This window comes from Rhipicephalus microplus, chromosome 6 (assembly GCF_043290135.1).
Source record: "Rhipicephalus microplus isolate Deutch F79 chromosome 6, USDA_Rmic, whole genome shotgun sequence".
NCBI lineage: Eukaryota > Metazoa > Arthropoda > Arachnida > Ixodida > Ixodidae > Rhipicephalus > Rhipicephalus microplus.
The window spans coordinates 140,305,928-140,320,560 of record NC_134705.1 but is presented as its reverse complement, the minus strand read 5'-3'; the positions used below and the strand labels follow the sequence as shown (position 1 = coordinate 140,320,560).

General features: G+C 45.1%; 1 protein-coding gene across 1 annotated transcript; it reads left to right on the top strand.

Annotated features, from left to right (window-relative positions):
• Nucleotides 1-1,756: 1,756 nt before the first annotated feature.
• LOC142764969 (endothelin-converting enzyme 1-like) lies at nt 1,757-10,801 on the top strand. Its single transcript, XM_075865516.1, has 4 exons — nt 1,757-2,135; nt 2,290-2,721; nt 5,927-6,109; nt 10,329-10,801. Exons 1-4 carry the CDS (start codon nt 2,133-2,135, stop codon nt 10,515-10,517), a joined length of 807 nt encoding a protein of 268 aa, XP_075721631.1. The 5' UTR covers nt 1,757-2,132; the 3' UTR covers nt 10,518-10,801.
• The last annotated feature ends 3,832 nt before the right edge of the window (nt 10,802-14,633 follow it).

The following is a 14,633-nucleotide window of genomic DNA, read 5'->3' as shown; positions in this document are numbered from 1 at the left end:
ACAGATACCGAAGCCTTACTTCCGAAAAGTGTACACTGTGCTGTTTAAGATGTTTGCCAACGGCACACGAGGCCTTCCGGACGAAAAGGAAATCACAGCCGTCTACGATACGCTCCAGCAAGTCTTCAATACCTTGGCTCCATCCTGCCCATGCAAGCCCCGCACTCCAGGCCTGTTTACATTGAAGAACATCGACAAGGTATCGTCAATACCCATCGCGAAGCACGTGCAAGATACGTCTAACTTGGTGCTTGGTATCAAGCCTCCCGTAACGAGCGACGACCTGATACTCCTCAGTGACCTGTCTCTCCTGACGGGCGTGTTCCGACTCATCGACACATTGAACGATCGGGATGTCGTACGCCACTTGTCGTGGCTCTTCGTGCAAGCGTACGGAGCAGTTGCCGACCCTGCTGCTGTGCTGCTCTTGCTGCATGGTAGTAAGCTGTACGCCGAACGTCAGCGGCCCCTCTTTTGCGCCAGTCAAGTAGAAGCGAGCTACAAACTGCTTGTGGCCGCGTTGACGTCAGTGGCTTCTTTTTCGCCAGAGCAGCGGCGCTTTATAGACGCCCACCTGGCTGCAATTGTGGAGGTGAGCGACCATTTCAGAAGATTTAGCACGAGTAGCACAATAAAAACCTCGAGATTACGTTCATATAATCAAAGAACGCAATCACGCTCATAAATTTAGCGTGCCTGATAGTGTGAAAAAAAAACTTCCTTTATTCCTTTCGATGGCGGTCATATTACGTTTTTTTCCTCCTACCAGTCAGGTGGCCATATTATTAGTGCTTACATTTTGCGTTGACATTATCGCCAATCTCACCATAACAACCCACATTCCGTGACCCTTCCAATAGTCACAGTCTCATGAATAACGTGCTAAAGTTTTTTTTATATTAACGCATTTAGTAGGCTTGGTGTATCATTAAAGAACAAAAAAGTACTAATTACCATGAAGTCTCCCGAAAACAACAGTTTAGTTGATTGGGCTCTAAATAGTGCAATAGGAATAGCAAAAAGATCGAAGCTTTGCCTTACCTACATACTGCTTTTAAAATCTTGTTTTGCGTATTACTGGAAAGGATAAGTATTAGTGTCATTCACAGGCGGGGTGCGAACAACCAATCGCCCCAGAGTGTGGTCTTGTGTGGCCGCTACTCAAGAATATACGAATTTTCATACACGCAAATAACTACCTTAAATAAGGACCACCATATTGTCACGTGGTCGTGACGTTACGAAAGCAACAGTCGGCTTGTCAAAGAAGAAATTATTTATTTGGCTAAGCTTGTTGTCGTGAAGCTGAAAGTCAGGCGACAGCATTACACAATGGCAGTAATAGTGGTGTTCAAGGCGTCGGCTCTTGATTATGTGATGCGCGGTAAGGCACGTCGACATTTATATAGGAAGAAGCGAGCATTTTGGTGTAATAGCTGGTGGCCGAGTTTGTTCGACAAGGAAACCCGCTGTTCGTGTTTGCGTGTTGAAGCCTATCAGATGATCTTAAAATAACCTGGAATGCTCTGGGACATTCTAGCGTGGTATGCGTTAGGCATTATCTACACATGCGATCGGCCGGCACCGTAAAAGATAGAAATAAACGGGCGTGTGTGGCAGTATTAATTCCATGCCGCGTGCGCGGGCAAACATTACCACTCTCTTTGGACTTTGGAGCCTATTAATTTCCAAACCACGCCCCTGCTCTGCACCACGCAGACGGTCCCCTGCCCTTCTCTCACTCAGGTGAAAGCCACCGCCATGTGTGCTCAAGCCACGTGACTTGAGGCTAAACAGACCCTTGGCATTGGAACTGAGCAGGTTTCTAGCACTTGCAAGCCATTAACAAAAATTTCTGCATTGTATAAAACCGCCCCGACCGACGCGCGCAAAAGTGCGCACTTTATTGTTCAAAGCCGCGCTTCAGAGTTACGCATTCTAACGAACTGCTAGGAGTCTTGCAAACCAGGGGACTCGATTCCGCAACATATCCGATGCCGATCGTGTTATGCCTATGCTAGAAATGTGCGCCTAGGGAAAAAGAAACTGAAGAAAACTTGATTTCAGGCGTGCAACGGCTCTTACATAGCCCCAATTTCGTCGTGCTGACAGATGCAGGTGTTCTGAAGCGAATGGTATGTGTAAGATATTATCGCTCTTTTATTATTTCTTCAGCAAGCGTCGTTCTGAATAAGTTGACGACCAGTCATGCTCTTGTGCACATACGTTGAAGGAACGTGCAGGATTTGTCTGCGCAGTTTTGTCAGCATTTTGTTTTCTCTTTTTTAGACTGCCATCGAAAAGATATTGGCTTCCACCTGGCTTGACAGCAACACATCCCGGGTGGCCGTGCGGAAGCTGGAAAACGTGCGCACCATCTTGTGGCCAGCGGAGAAGTTTCTAGAACCGATGAAACTCGAAAAGACCTACGAGAGCTTCCCCGAAAGCGCCGCGTCATTCATCGAGTACTGGATTGAGACACGTCGCCGCCAGCGGGCGCTGTTTGGCACCGATGCGGCCGCCGAAGAGCTGCTCATTAGCAGCAGTAAAGCTCTTCCGTATGCGAGGTACACCCACGTTCTCAACCAGCTGTCGATGCCACTCGGAGCGCTGGCACTACCTCTCTATTGCCCGGAAGGCACCAAGGGGATGTTGCATGGAGGTCTGCTCTACCTGTACGCTCAAGCGCTAGTCGGTGCTCTCGATAGCGATGGAGTTAGGGTAAGTGCTAAGCGTGCTTCACACACAGGGATTAAAAGACTGGCAGGAAGCTTCACGTGGATTGGCTAGTGTCGTAAATCAAATCTCCTCCAGCGCCATCCTTCTCGGCCAGTGCGCAGTGACTTCTGTGTAGAACTATAGGCTCATGCCTGATCCAACAAAAGTCAGCCTGTCTGTCATAGCGCTCGACAATCTTGTTACCGGGACCTACTTACCCTATAATTTTTTGCCAGGCCTTAGGATTACCAGGTTACTCTTCATTCTATCTTTTCTTTATTTCTCTGGGCTGTTCCCACACCCTAAAAACGCACGAACAGTGTTTACGATCTGTCACGTGCGAGTTTCATTACTTCAGCAGGAACGTCACGTTGCACGTCATTGCTTCGCCAGAACATTGTCACCTGTAAGAGGCAGAATGCTGTGAAGCAGGCGTCGACAGCGTCAGGAAAAGCATTTATTGAGCGAACTTGTGCTCACATGAAGTAAACCAAACTCGGAAATCACACGGCCATGAATGGCCAGCCGAAAGGAAACACCGCATCGTAACAACTTCCCATGGTTTAATTCCACCCCCCCCCCCCCCCCAAAAAAAGAACACTCACACGCTCTCCTCGCCCACATTTTTCGACATTGGCGCCTGCTCAGTACTTAATCTCGTGTGCCCCGTTCCTCTCAGAAAGCAGCCGCCTCCCAAAATTGAAGCACTCGCCACCGACACAAGCTGCATGTGGCGAAGGTAGTCGGTCCACACCAGCACACGTGTCAATATATGAATAAAGAGCGAAGGTTTTACCAAGTGTTGCATCACTTTTTCAATTGCCAGTGTCTGTGGCCGGTTCATTCTCACAGTTTTGCCGGTTCGACTACTGCCAGAACCAGAGCCGGCTTTGTCATGCTGTTCTACAAATGACGTTTTAGGCGAAATTTTTAACGTACCACAAGCCCACCGATCGAGTTTGCCAATATCGCGTCAAAGCAGCCAATGTGGATGCGTGTGTTCATCAAAATATTCTAAAGCTACCGTTGCTAATAAGCATACATTCTCTACCCTTTTATTTTAGAGTTGAACAATTAGAGGCAGACATTGCAACATGCGAACTGTGTGTTCTGTGGACAATCAGTCAAGATGTAATTTTGGGCTAGTTGGTTCATATTCGCACTAAAACAGTGCCGTGGACAGCAATAGACCAGAGGAGGAAAAGGACACTAACCCGAGGCGCTTTGTGTATACGTGTTCTTCCCTTCGTCTGGTCTGTTGTTGCCTCCAGCGCTGTTTTACTGTTTAGAGAACGAGAGTAGCTGATTTAAAAGAAAGAGGATTTAGTCTTCATCAGTTCGTAATATCCCCGTATTCATTGTCTCTCATTTCCCACCACCAATCTTAGAACCGCCTGTTGCGCATCTCGATGGCATGTTTACCTTTCCAGTGCTAGCTGCAAAATTTTAGGCTACTGGATAAATAAATATACATGAAAAAGTGAGATATTGTTTTCCCACCTAATTAAAACGTCATTAGGTGTTTCACTAGCATTTCCATAGCAAGTAAAAGCGTTAGTCATTTAATTCTGTCTCACTTTATTCCAGCACGTTCACGGACAACGCGACTTTGCTTCAAACAAGAAAACGCTTCCTCTTGAAATATAGTAACAGGAATGCATCTCGATTTCATCTTCATGGTTTCACTAGTTTTTTATTTATTTTTTATTAATACTGTAACCCTCACTTGAGGGTTAATACAGGGAGGAATATAAACACAAAACCAAAACAATACACAATGACAAAACAGACATTACGTTTCATATTGCCGGTAGTACAATTCTAGCGAACACTCAAACGCTTTGACATTTGCGCTAGTAACAGCGTACTCTGGAAGTCTATTCCACACTTCTATACTATACGGAAAAAAATAATTTTTAAAGCCATCCAGACGCGCCCAAAAAGGCCTTATTGGGTGACTATGGTTCAACCGAGCTCCTGAGCTAGCACTCACCGACGCTTTTTCAGGCGAAAGCTTTCGATACCTCATCAAACGCTAACTTTTACCGTCAGCCTCCTGTGTCGTTGGGGACGAGATACGCTGAAAATTACACGTTAACGTCACGTCGGCGTCACACATCCACCAAATTAGTGTCATCATGAAGTCACTTGAAGTAACCTCACTTCATGACTTCATCACATGACAGTGTCTTCCCATACTGCCACATGCCAACGACGAGCTTCATAGTCTGCTAACAATACACAGTAGCCTCTGTATCGCGCACATGAATGTAAACGTGAAGGGTGATCGCATTTCATCCCGCCCGCTTGGAGGGGCCTTCAACACTTTTACCGTTTGGTCCAACACCGCTGCCGACCGGTTTTTTGGGCTTCCGAGAACAATCGGGGCTAACAATAAAGCGCAGCCCGCAGCTTAAAAGTTAAAATGGATTATCAAACTCTAGATCGCTCGCTCTCTGTTCTCTCGAATAATGATGCTTTAAAACCTAAAGTCTGCTGTATATGGTTAACTTAAGCATAGTTACCCGCATAGTTACCGCGGCTACCGCGAGATGTAACCATGTGCCCGTGCGCGCACTTAGAAACAAGCTGCCACGCGTGAAAAGAAAAAGTGTGATAGAGGTCAAGAAACATTCTGACAAACGGGCGAATCTTTCTTATCTCCTTCACTGCCATCACTCTGTTGCATAGCATTTATCGCGGTCACTGGTTTGAAGGAAGAGAGAAAGCGCCTAAAGCGTACAACAATTTTTCGTTGCTCCATTCGTATGTGACACATTCAAAATTTTTTGTGGGGATTGAATTCTGAAGCATTGAAATCATTTGAAGAAGAGTTCATTGAATGCTTAGAAATTCGTCCTAAATCTGCTTTAAGATCATCACTCGTGCTGATGTAGCTTCTTTCTCTCAAGACAATTTTTTATTTGTAGCTTCCTGCATGGATAGCGCCTGCACACTACCTAGTAACTCGTCTCGTTCTTGAAAGGTTGGATGAATTTTTGTGGTATACTCGATTTGTGGGGGCAACAAATTCCAAAGCTGAAGTAATCAATCTCGTAGTAGGTGGTTCTAGAGCCCCTTTGTGGTGTTCATTTTCGCTGCTGTAGTGTCCGTATCGAAAAATAAATTATTTGATTCTGCGTAGCACGTGATTATCGTGTTGAGAGCAAATGACTCCTTTTATAAATGGAGTCATTCGCACACTTAGGTCGACCCTCAGGGCAACATCGGACCTTCGTGGCTGGGTGAAACTTCCCGAAAGGCCTTCGAGCAGCGCACGTTTGGATGCCTTCCCAACAGTGGCAACATCTTCCCGGAGATCCCAGCAATGGAGGTCGCATATGCCTCCTTCAAGAGACAGCACCAGAGGAATGACTCCCAGCTGTCAGAGGTGAGATTTCTTGTTTTTCGATTATTTGGAGGAGGAAGACTTGCATGCATCATCAAGCAAGACATCTGAGTGTCAGCGTCCCTGGGCGTCTGTACTTGTGATGTGAAAAACTACATCAATTTCCACTGAAGGGAACCACGCAGACACGCCAAGCAGCGCTGATGTTCACTTGTGTTTGCATTTTTATAATTCAATGTATGTTTCATTTGTGTGTGTAGCTGCATATATGTTGTGTACCGTTTATGTTACCCCCCTTTCCAATTGTGTGTATTACTGTGTGTGTGCTGCAGAGAGAACATCCAGTGCCGCTAGCAAAATGCAACGAAGCGAGCGCACACAGCATTGTATACGAACGCACAGCTGTGACGGAGAGATAAACGGGAGATGAAAAATGAAGCGGAAACAGTGCTCTGCCACCTCCTCTCCCTCGTGCTCACGTGAGAAGAGAGGGGGAGAGTTGGCGCATAAGCGGTTAAGCAGCGGATGGTCGCCGAAGACGGACATAGCCCCGAGCCAAAACTTTTTCACATCCAAATGCATCTTAGAGTGATGTAAAAGACCAATGTAGCATCACTCGACGACGACGACGTAATGACGTCATGGAAGGCAAACATTTGTGATGTCACTCTGATTTTTATACATGTGACGTCACATGACATCGTTACCTTTTTCAAAAGGTGGCCGATATCGGCGGCATTGCAAGGGAAGTTGAGGTGCAGAAAGCTTCGAAGGCCTCCAGTTTTTGAGGCAGTGCAGCTGCGCATAGTTCTCAAGGAAGGAAGTAATTGGGGCTGAAGAGTTTTGTGGGGTCATGTGCTGGAGAAACTTTCATCTCGGCTAACTTTTGCTTACAGTGCATACATGGCAAGCTCCAATGCTAAACAGACAACGCAGGAAAAAGAGCACAGTGGTACGAGCGCTAGCTAAGTACTAAATATTAATTAGAAAAATGTTAAGAAAATACGCTTTCTGTGACGTGGCTGCAAGAACGCTACTGTGTGACAAGCTTATGCGCATGTTATAGGCACGGGCGTCACTACCTATTTTGAACATAACGCGAAATACATTTGAGAGAGCAAGCGAGTTTTCCCAGGATAATCAATCGTGTGGGGTCTTATTCAACAATTGCCATTCCTTCCTACTATTAGTAAATGAGGACTTCCTTACGCATACTTCTTTTTTTCTGTAGTTGTAAAATACTCCTATGTGTTTTCGTGACTGTGCGAGGAAAGAAAAGTAATGAATGTATAACACACTAGTGTCAATGAGCTCGTTTGGCAGAAATTCCGGCGTCAGCGTCTGCGTGGACGTCGTTCGTTGTGAGCGAAACACCCACTTGTGCGTGACCGAACCAAAAGATATGAAAGCAAAATAATGGAAACATTCAGGTCCAAATGCGGTAGATCGCAGCCCTTCAGCGTGGCAAATAGGTGTTCTGCCACAGAGCCACAGTATTTGTGGAATCAGCTTTGGAAAACAAAAAACCTTGCGAATGTTAGTCTCCTTAAAGCACCTTGTATTGCGCGGTAAAAGCGTAGAATCGCGCCAGGCGTCAAAAAAAGTGAAGTGAGCAGTGAGTTGGTGTATCAAGGCTCGACCCAGTACAAAACACTCAAACATATCAGCAGCTGAATTATCAACAATGTTAACAGCTGCGTAGGTTCATGTGGTGCTCTCGGGATGTGTAGTGGACCATTCGCTGACTTGTTAATGATATAATTATTGCGATGTAGGCACTTAACAACTGTGGTTGTAACAGTATACGCATTCAATGACACTTTGATTGATACTTGTACCAATTCAATAATATTTGTTCTTGATTCAATATTGTACATTCGTTTTGAGTGATAGCAGTAAACTACAATTCATAATTTGAGAATGTTTGCTCAATGCCAAAATCTTACGTTTATGCTTCTCATTTACTTCGCTCTCAATGTTCGGCGTGGCCGTAAGCACCTGTCCTCAGTAGGCGTGTGGCGTATTCCTTTGCAACTCCCACTATCTCGCTCCCCAGGAGCGTAGCCAGAAATCTTTTTCAGGGAAGAAAGGGTTGGTACACTTGATGCATGTTCCTCATTGCTTTGTGTGTGTCTGTATATATACGCAAGCTATAAATTTAAAATTTCGGAAAACAATTACCAACCACCCAACCACCCACCCTTGGCTACGCCACTGTCGCTTCCTATGGCACAGCGTCATTACGTTCCCAGAATGTTGCACATTGCTTCAAGTTATACGTATTAAATTTCAGACCTCTTCTTCGGCTTTCCGTTTCCGATTCAGTAATCATGAGCTGCAGTTTGTCCTCTGAAGTATTAGCCAACGGATTGTCATCCGTGAATTGCATATTACTAAGGTACTCTCTTTTAATCCGTAGTTGTAGCTCTTTACAATATGTCTCTAAAGAGTCCACTAAGGAAGCAGTGACTAGCAATGGGGAAATGCTCTTCCTGCGTGACACCCTTCTTGGCCTTTCATCGCTCCCTTCATAGAGGACTGGGGGGGGGGGGGGGGGGGTAGTGAAGCCACTGCGAATTTGTCCCTGTAAGTTTTTATACGGTTCTTCAACTCCCTTATTTCACAGCGCCTGCAGAGCTACTGATAACTCGACCAAATTAAATGCATTTTAGTAATATATGTCGGTTACAATTAGCAGTTGGATATATTCCACACATTTCTCCATCACACAACTAATAATGTCAATATATATGGTTCCTTTTCAAGTAGCTTCCACAAAATTCTGGTTAGTCGTTTTCTTGATGCATTCCTACGGTCATATTTATTTTAAAAGCTACTATCTGCACATGTGTTTTAGACGTGAAACCTACAACTGCTAATAATTGCGCTGCGCAGTTAGGGTCCATATTTCAACTCTTTCAGGGGATCTAATTTTATTTTCCTGGTAAAGGAGGCACTAAACGTACATTTAGGGGTGACGCTTTTTCTGCAGCGCAGTGAAGTTTGCCGTCTCAGATTTTAGAGAAGGTTACGGACTTGACTGAGTACGGTATTTTAACGGTATGCGCCCGAGAATTGTGCTGCATCGGGTTCCGTAAATGGCAACGCAGGCATTTTACTGATTTGGCCGCTGTGTAGTGGCGTGCACCTAAAGAAGAAACGCGATCTTTGCTATAAAGAGGTCTCTTTTAGTAGAAATGCTACTTTGCTGTTCATCCCAAACTTACAAAGAGAAAGAAAGTTTCGTTGGTGATAACGAAAACGCTGTTGCTGATGATACGCTGTGAGTCGTCAACGATTTTGTATGCACTACACGCTACGATATAAAAGAGGACCAAAATGATCGTGGCACATTTGATGCTTATAGTGTAATATGAGCTGTCGGAGGTTCTGTTTTGGAAACTTAAGCAGATACCCTTAAGACTGCGCACACGTCGGTCAGATTAAAGATGGACATAACGCCACTCTACACGAGGCAGTCATAACCGCCATCATTCGTGCATCTCTCATTCACGCATGACGAGTAGCTCTGCGAATGAAAAGCTTTTAAAAATATCTTTTAGGAAAGGAGACGCGCCTTTGTCCGGAAGCTTTCTTAGGTCCTCTTGCTATTTCTCTCTTTTTCGTAAACTTTCTGTTTTTTGCACCCCTTCAACACATGCATGAGCTGCAGTCAACTGAGAAAAGCAAAATACCGTGTTGTTTCGTTATATTAATCGCTGAAACTGGGGTTAGTACCTCACTCATAATATTACTCGAAATATTTACACAAAAGTTATTGCTGAAGATTTGTTTTCTGTTTTGTGAACAATATACCGTGTCAACCACACACACAAAAAAATACGCTACTTCATAAACGATACCCGAATGAGTTGAGAAATGCTAGTTAGCCAATTGTTATTAAGCTAGCCCCTCTTTATTTTTAGTATTTTGTCGAGCCAGCGGCTAGTAGAAATGTCGGGAGATCGCAACGGGCTTGCTAAATCCCACTGTGTTGTTCAGCTAGGTCAGCGATAACGTAGACGAATCCCGACAGAAAATAAATTTGATCATTCTGCTTAGGCAACGCACCGGTTTGGTAAAGTCTGGTGCAAGTGAAAAGTAAGCAAACGTATGACGCTCTAAACGTAGGTCATAAGTTACGTGCATATATGAGAGTTATCAGCCGCAATTACGACGTGCCGCTTTATACGTTGAATGGCGCTAACCGGGTGTCCTTATTATTCTTAACATGGCAGCAACGCTATCTCGCTTGACGCAGGAGCTGACGGAAGAGAAGGTGTTTTTCATCACAGCTTGCATGATCACCTGTGCTATGACTCCCGCCGACAACGTGTACGGTGGCGACTGTAACAAGGCCGTCATGAACTTCGCCCCGTTCGCCGAAGCCTTCCAATGTGCTCCGGGTTCAAATATGAATCCGGAGAGAAAGTGCACATTCTTTGATTGACAGTGTAATGTACACATCGCTTAGCATTGTTTTGTTGTTCTAGAGGCGTTGTTAATTATCGATTCGTGATATATCATGTTTTCGGATCATGTTTCACGCATAACGTTGGAAGAGGTTTCATTAATTGCCATACCGCCTAACAGTAATAAAGAAACTCTACCTCTTCACACATTGACCATCTGAAATATGGCAAGAGTAACCAAAAAGCATGAAACTTGTGTGTTCTTGCAGATATATTTACTGGCCGGATAATGTTTTCATGAAGTAAAATACATAGAATTAGGTACGAGTGTTTTATTATGCACGTCAAATATAATCTGTCGTGCAAAGCGAAAATTCAACATCTGTTTTAAAATCCACATTGCTAACTACTTTCATTGTGAGGGAACTGACCGTGAAGTTCTGTTCAATTTAAGTAATGTTCGTGGCTTAAACCACAGTAAATTGTACACATGGATTATTTAAATGGCAAAATGGTAAAGCGTAGATAGGGTTTCGACGATCCAGCAATCTTACTTTCATTGTTGTAATTGCAGTGGTCTTCATTTTGTTGAGGCACAAGTGCCTCAGCAAAGTGTTCTTTGGATTTTTCTTCGTGGTGCCATATCCCTAACTGTCACTGTATTTTGACAATAGGCTTTCACGCGTCGTCTGCAGTAGGCGCACCATTAAGTTTAATTGGGCATCACAATGGCTGTCGTAAGGGACTGTATCGAAGAGTGAAGGCAAACGTGATCGCTTTTTTTTTGTGCGCAATATAAAAAGTGATACACGTGCTACACGTCAGATTTGATCGTTGCCCTTGCTTCAGGCAACCTATTGCACGTGCTCTGCCACTTCGTTGCTGACATCCTGCCAAGGTTCCAGCTTATTGAGCTTCCGTTAGTAATTCTTCAAGTAATAGCATACACGAGACGTGAAAACTATTTAGTACTCACGTTCTACGTCCATAGATGTAACTGAAATACAAAATTAACAGTTCTTAAAGAAAGACAAGCTGCGTGCATTCTCTCCATCTGACCATCGAACGTTGGGTGAAAGTGGCTTTAGTGGCAGTGGGGTGGAATAACATTTCGAAAAAGCGCTTTGAAAAAAATTTCTTACAGGCTGGCGTCGACATTATTGTTTTTTCCTGAAGTGTGCACGAAACAAAAGACAGCTGCACTTGCACGAGGTGGCCTGCCGCGTAGTACCAGTACGGCATCGCAGAAAGAGTACCTGGTGGAGGCAGCAGTGTGTACACGCGTAGCTTTAGAAATGTATGTTTGGGTCTATCGTTTCGTCAAGCTTGCCTCTCAGGTACTCGCCTTGCCTTCAGTATACGGTAGAGTGGCAGCCGTCCATCTGGCGTATAAAATCGACTTCACCTAACCCTGCCTCGGCAGTGTTCATTTTCTGGCCTCCATCAAATGGAGAGCGCAGTCGGGCTCTACATTCTTGAAGAAAAAGCAGGTGTACTTGCGAACTATAGTAATGGTTGGTGACATACGTTACAACTATGCTAGTAATTGCAGTTAGTAACGGCAAGGGTGGTAACAGTTACTAACATTTAGTACCTGTTACTACCCAATTCATTATTAACCCTAGGTAGTAACAGGTTAAGGTATTAAGAAAAAAATGCAGTAGCCAATCCTACCATTTCCCACAATACTTCTCTATTGTTGATACTGGTCAAGTTATTTTCTCATGGCTACAAATTGAGTAATCTTGCGCGCTTTGTCATGAACGTTAATACACCGAAATTGCACGCTGACTACGCTACAGCACCAAGTAGGTGACTACCGGACTATTTATAGCCCCTACTTTGAAGATGCATATCTGCAAGCATGTCTGCAGTGAAGAGGCGTGTCTGCCCATGTTCTCCACACTTTTCTTCACGGGTACTGCTTGAACAGATTGCCTTTCAATGAGTATATAGTGAGGTACCTCTGGACTGCAGAACATTTGTGATTCCTCGCAGGATGACTGCCAAGTTAGCCGTCACGTACTGCAGTTTTTTAAAAGGAAAGGTCTTTGAAGCGGCACCCGTTCGTCCCTCGTCATAGTGCGTAACAAATCTTACGCTTTGACCTGCAAGGTGGTGCCGGTGGGAGATTTCTCCTGTGCGTTATTCAACAATAAAAAATTCGCAGCGTGCGCGTTAACATCATATATTCCGCATATAGAAGCACTGCCATCCAGCGGACATTCCAAGGACTAAACGAGAGGCACTTTCTCTGAACATCATGCGGCATCTGAGCATACAGCTATGGACGACCAGGAAAGCTGGACTGTAGTACAGAACCAAAAACTCCCGCGACCCAAGCCACCAGCCTCCCCACAGCCACAGACCCTATTTGAGACCATAATGTTGAGGCCTGAAGCATTGAACATCACCCAGATTCCGCCGTACTAGTTTGCTTATAGACTCCGTCTAGTCTTCCTCAAATAAAGGGGTCGGACATTCACTGCAGACTCCTCACCAAGTCTAACCTAGCAGTAGTCGATTGCAACACAGAGCAAGCTGCACATCTATTGCTGAACCTAAACCACCTGATCCTTGACGATCAAATCGTGCAGTTTAATACATATGTTGCGCTTCGTGAAGGGCGCATAAGAGACGTCCTTCACAGAATCAAAGGATTAACTAAAGAGCAGTTAATGCAAGGCCTGACAAGTGCAACTCTCGAAGTCGTGCCAGCACGGCCTCTCAGGTCGTCTAACACAGCACTAATCACGTTCAACGGTTCAAACCTGCCAGAATACGCGGCTTTCGAATCAGTACGTTCCCCTGTGAATGAATACAGACCCAAGATAACGTCATGTTTGAACTGCTTAGGCATAGGACACAGAGCTGACGCTTGCACAGCTCCTAAAAGGGACCCAGGAGTTTTCACAAAGTGCTATACGAAATTGCGGAAGATTTTATCTGTTCTCCGAAATGTATACACTGCAGTAGACCCCATGACTCGCACTCGCCTGACTGTCCAAAGGTAGCAGCAGCTACTGCTGCTCTTCGTAAGCGAGTGAACAAACCACCCAAGCCAGCGGCACCCTATTCCTCACCAAACCGCTGGGCATAAGGCGAAAAGACCCAGAAGACGCAACAGTCAGAGGAACAAAGCTTTCCGTCTCTTGCTACCGATCAGCCAACACTCACACTGCCGACGCGCCCGCAGTTGGCAACACAACCTCCGACGCAGCTAGCGTCCCCCACTACATATGCAGCTAAGGTGCATAACACGCAGTCTTCACCTAATGCCTCGCCTGCACCACAGACGCATCCAAGCGTTCTGCAAGAACTAGTGGAACTACGAAACACACAGAAGAAGTATCTGCAAATTATCAGTGACCAACAGAAAACTATTGTAGAACTTAAAATTGTGATTATCCAATTGTAAGAACAAAACACTGCCAGAGACGCTCTAACCTTGAGTCAAGGGCAACTCTCCCTCCGAGCACGAGCAATACGAACGTCGCTTCGAGCGATTCGCTGCACAGCTACAGCACATGCAACGCATTATTGAGACACTCAAACCAAAAACGTCGGCTAAAGGTAACAAACGCATCAGGCCTATTGCAAGTGCAGATCAAGAAGAAACCATAAATTCAGAATCATGCCTCTGATAGTTCAGTGGAACGCGAGAAGCCTTGCCAGTAAATTTGATGACTTCCTTTACATCGTAAACGCTCTCGAAAAAACTCCCGATATCATTTGCGTGCAGGAACCGGGTAAATATTGCCCCATTCCAGGCTATGCTGGCGTTTTATCTGGTCGATGTGTTACGTATACAAAGAAAAACCTTCCGGCGGTCCACGACCTCCTTTCTTCAGTTTCATTCTCGTGCATTCAGACTCGTACTGAAATAGAGGGCAAGACATACGAAATTTTAAACTGCTACAGCCATCTGATATCAAGAAGTGTGGAGCTCCCCCTCCGTAAAATAGACCCTAAAAGTCCAACCTTAATTCTGGGAGACTTTAACGCACCATGCGTCTTCTGGGGATACTCACAAGGTTCTCCCAAAGGGAAGCAACTAAAAAAGCTTTTGAAGACGCCAGTTTTACCCTCCTCAACACGCCAGGCCAATACACAAGGATTGGTGGCGCGAATCAGAATGATACATTGCCAGACCT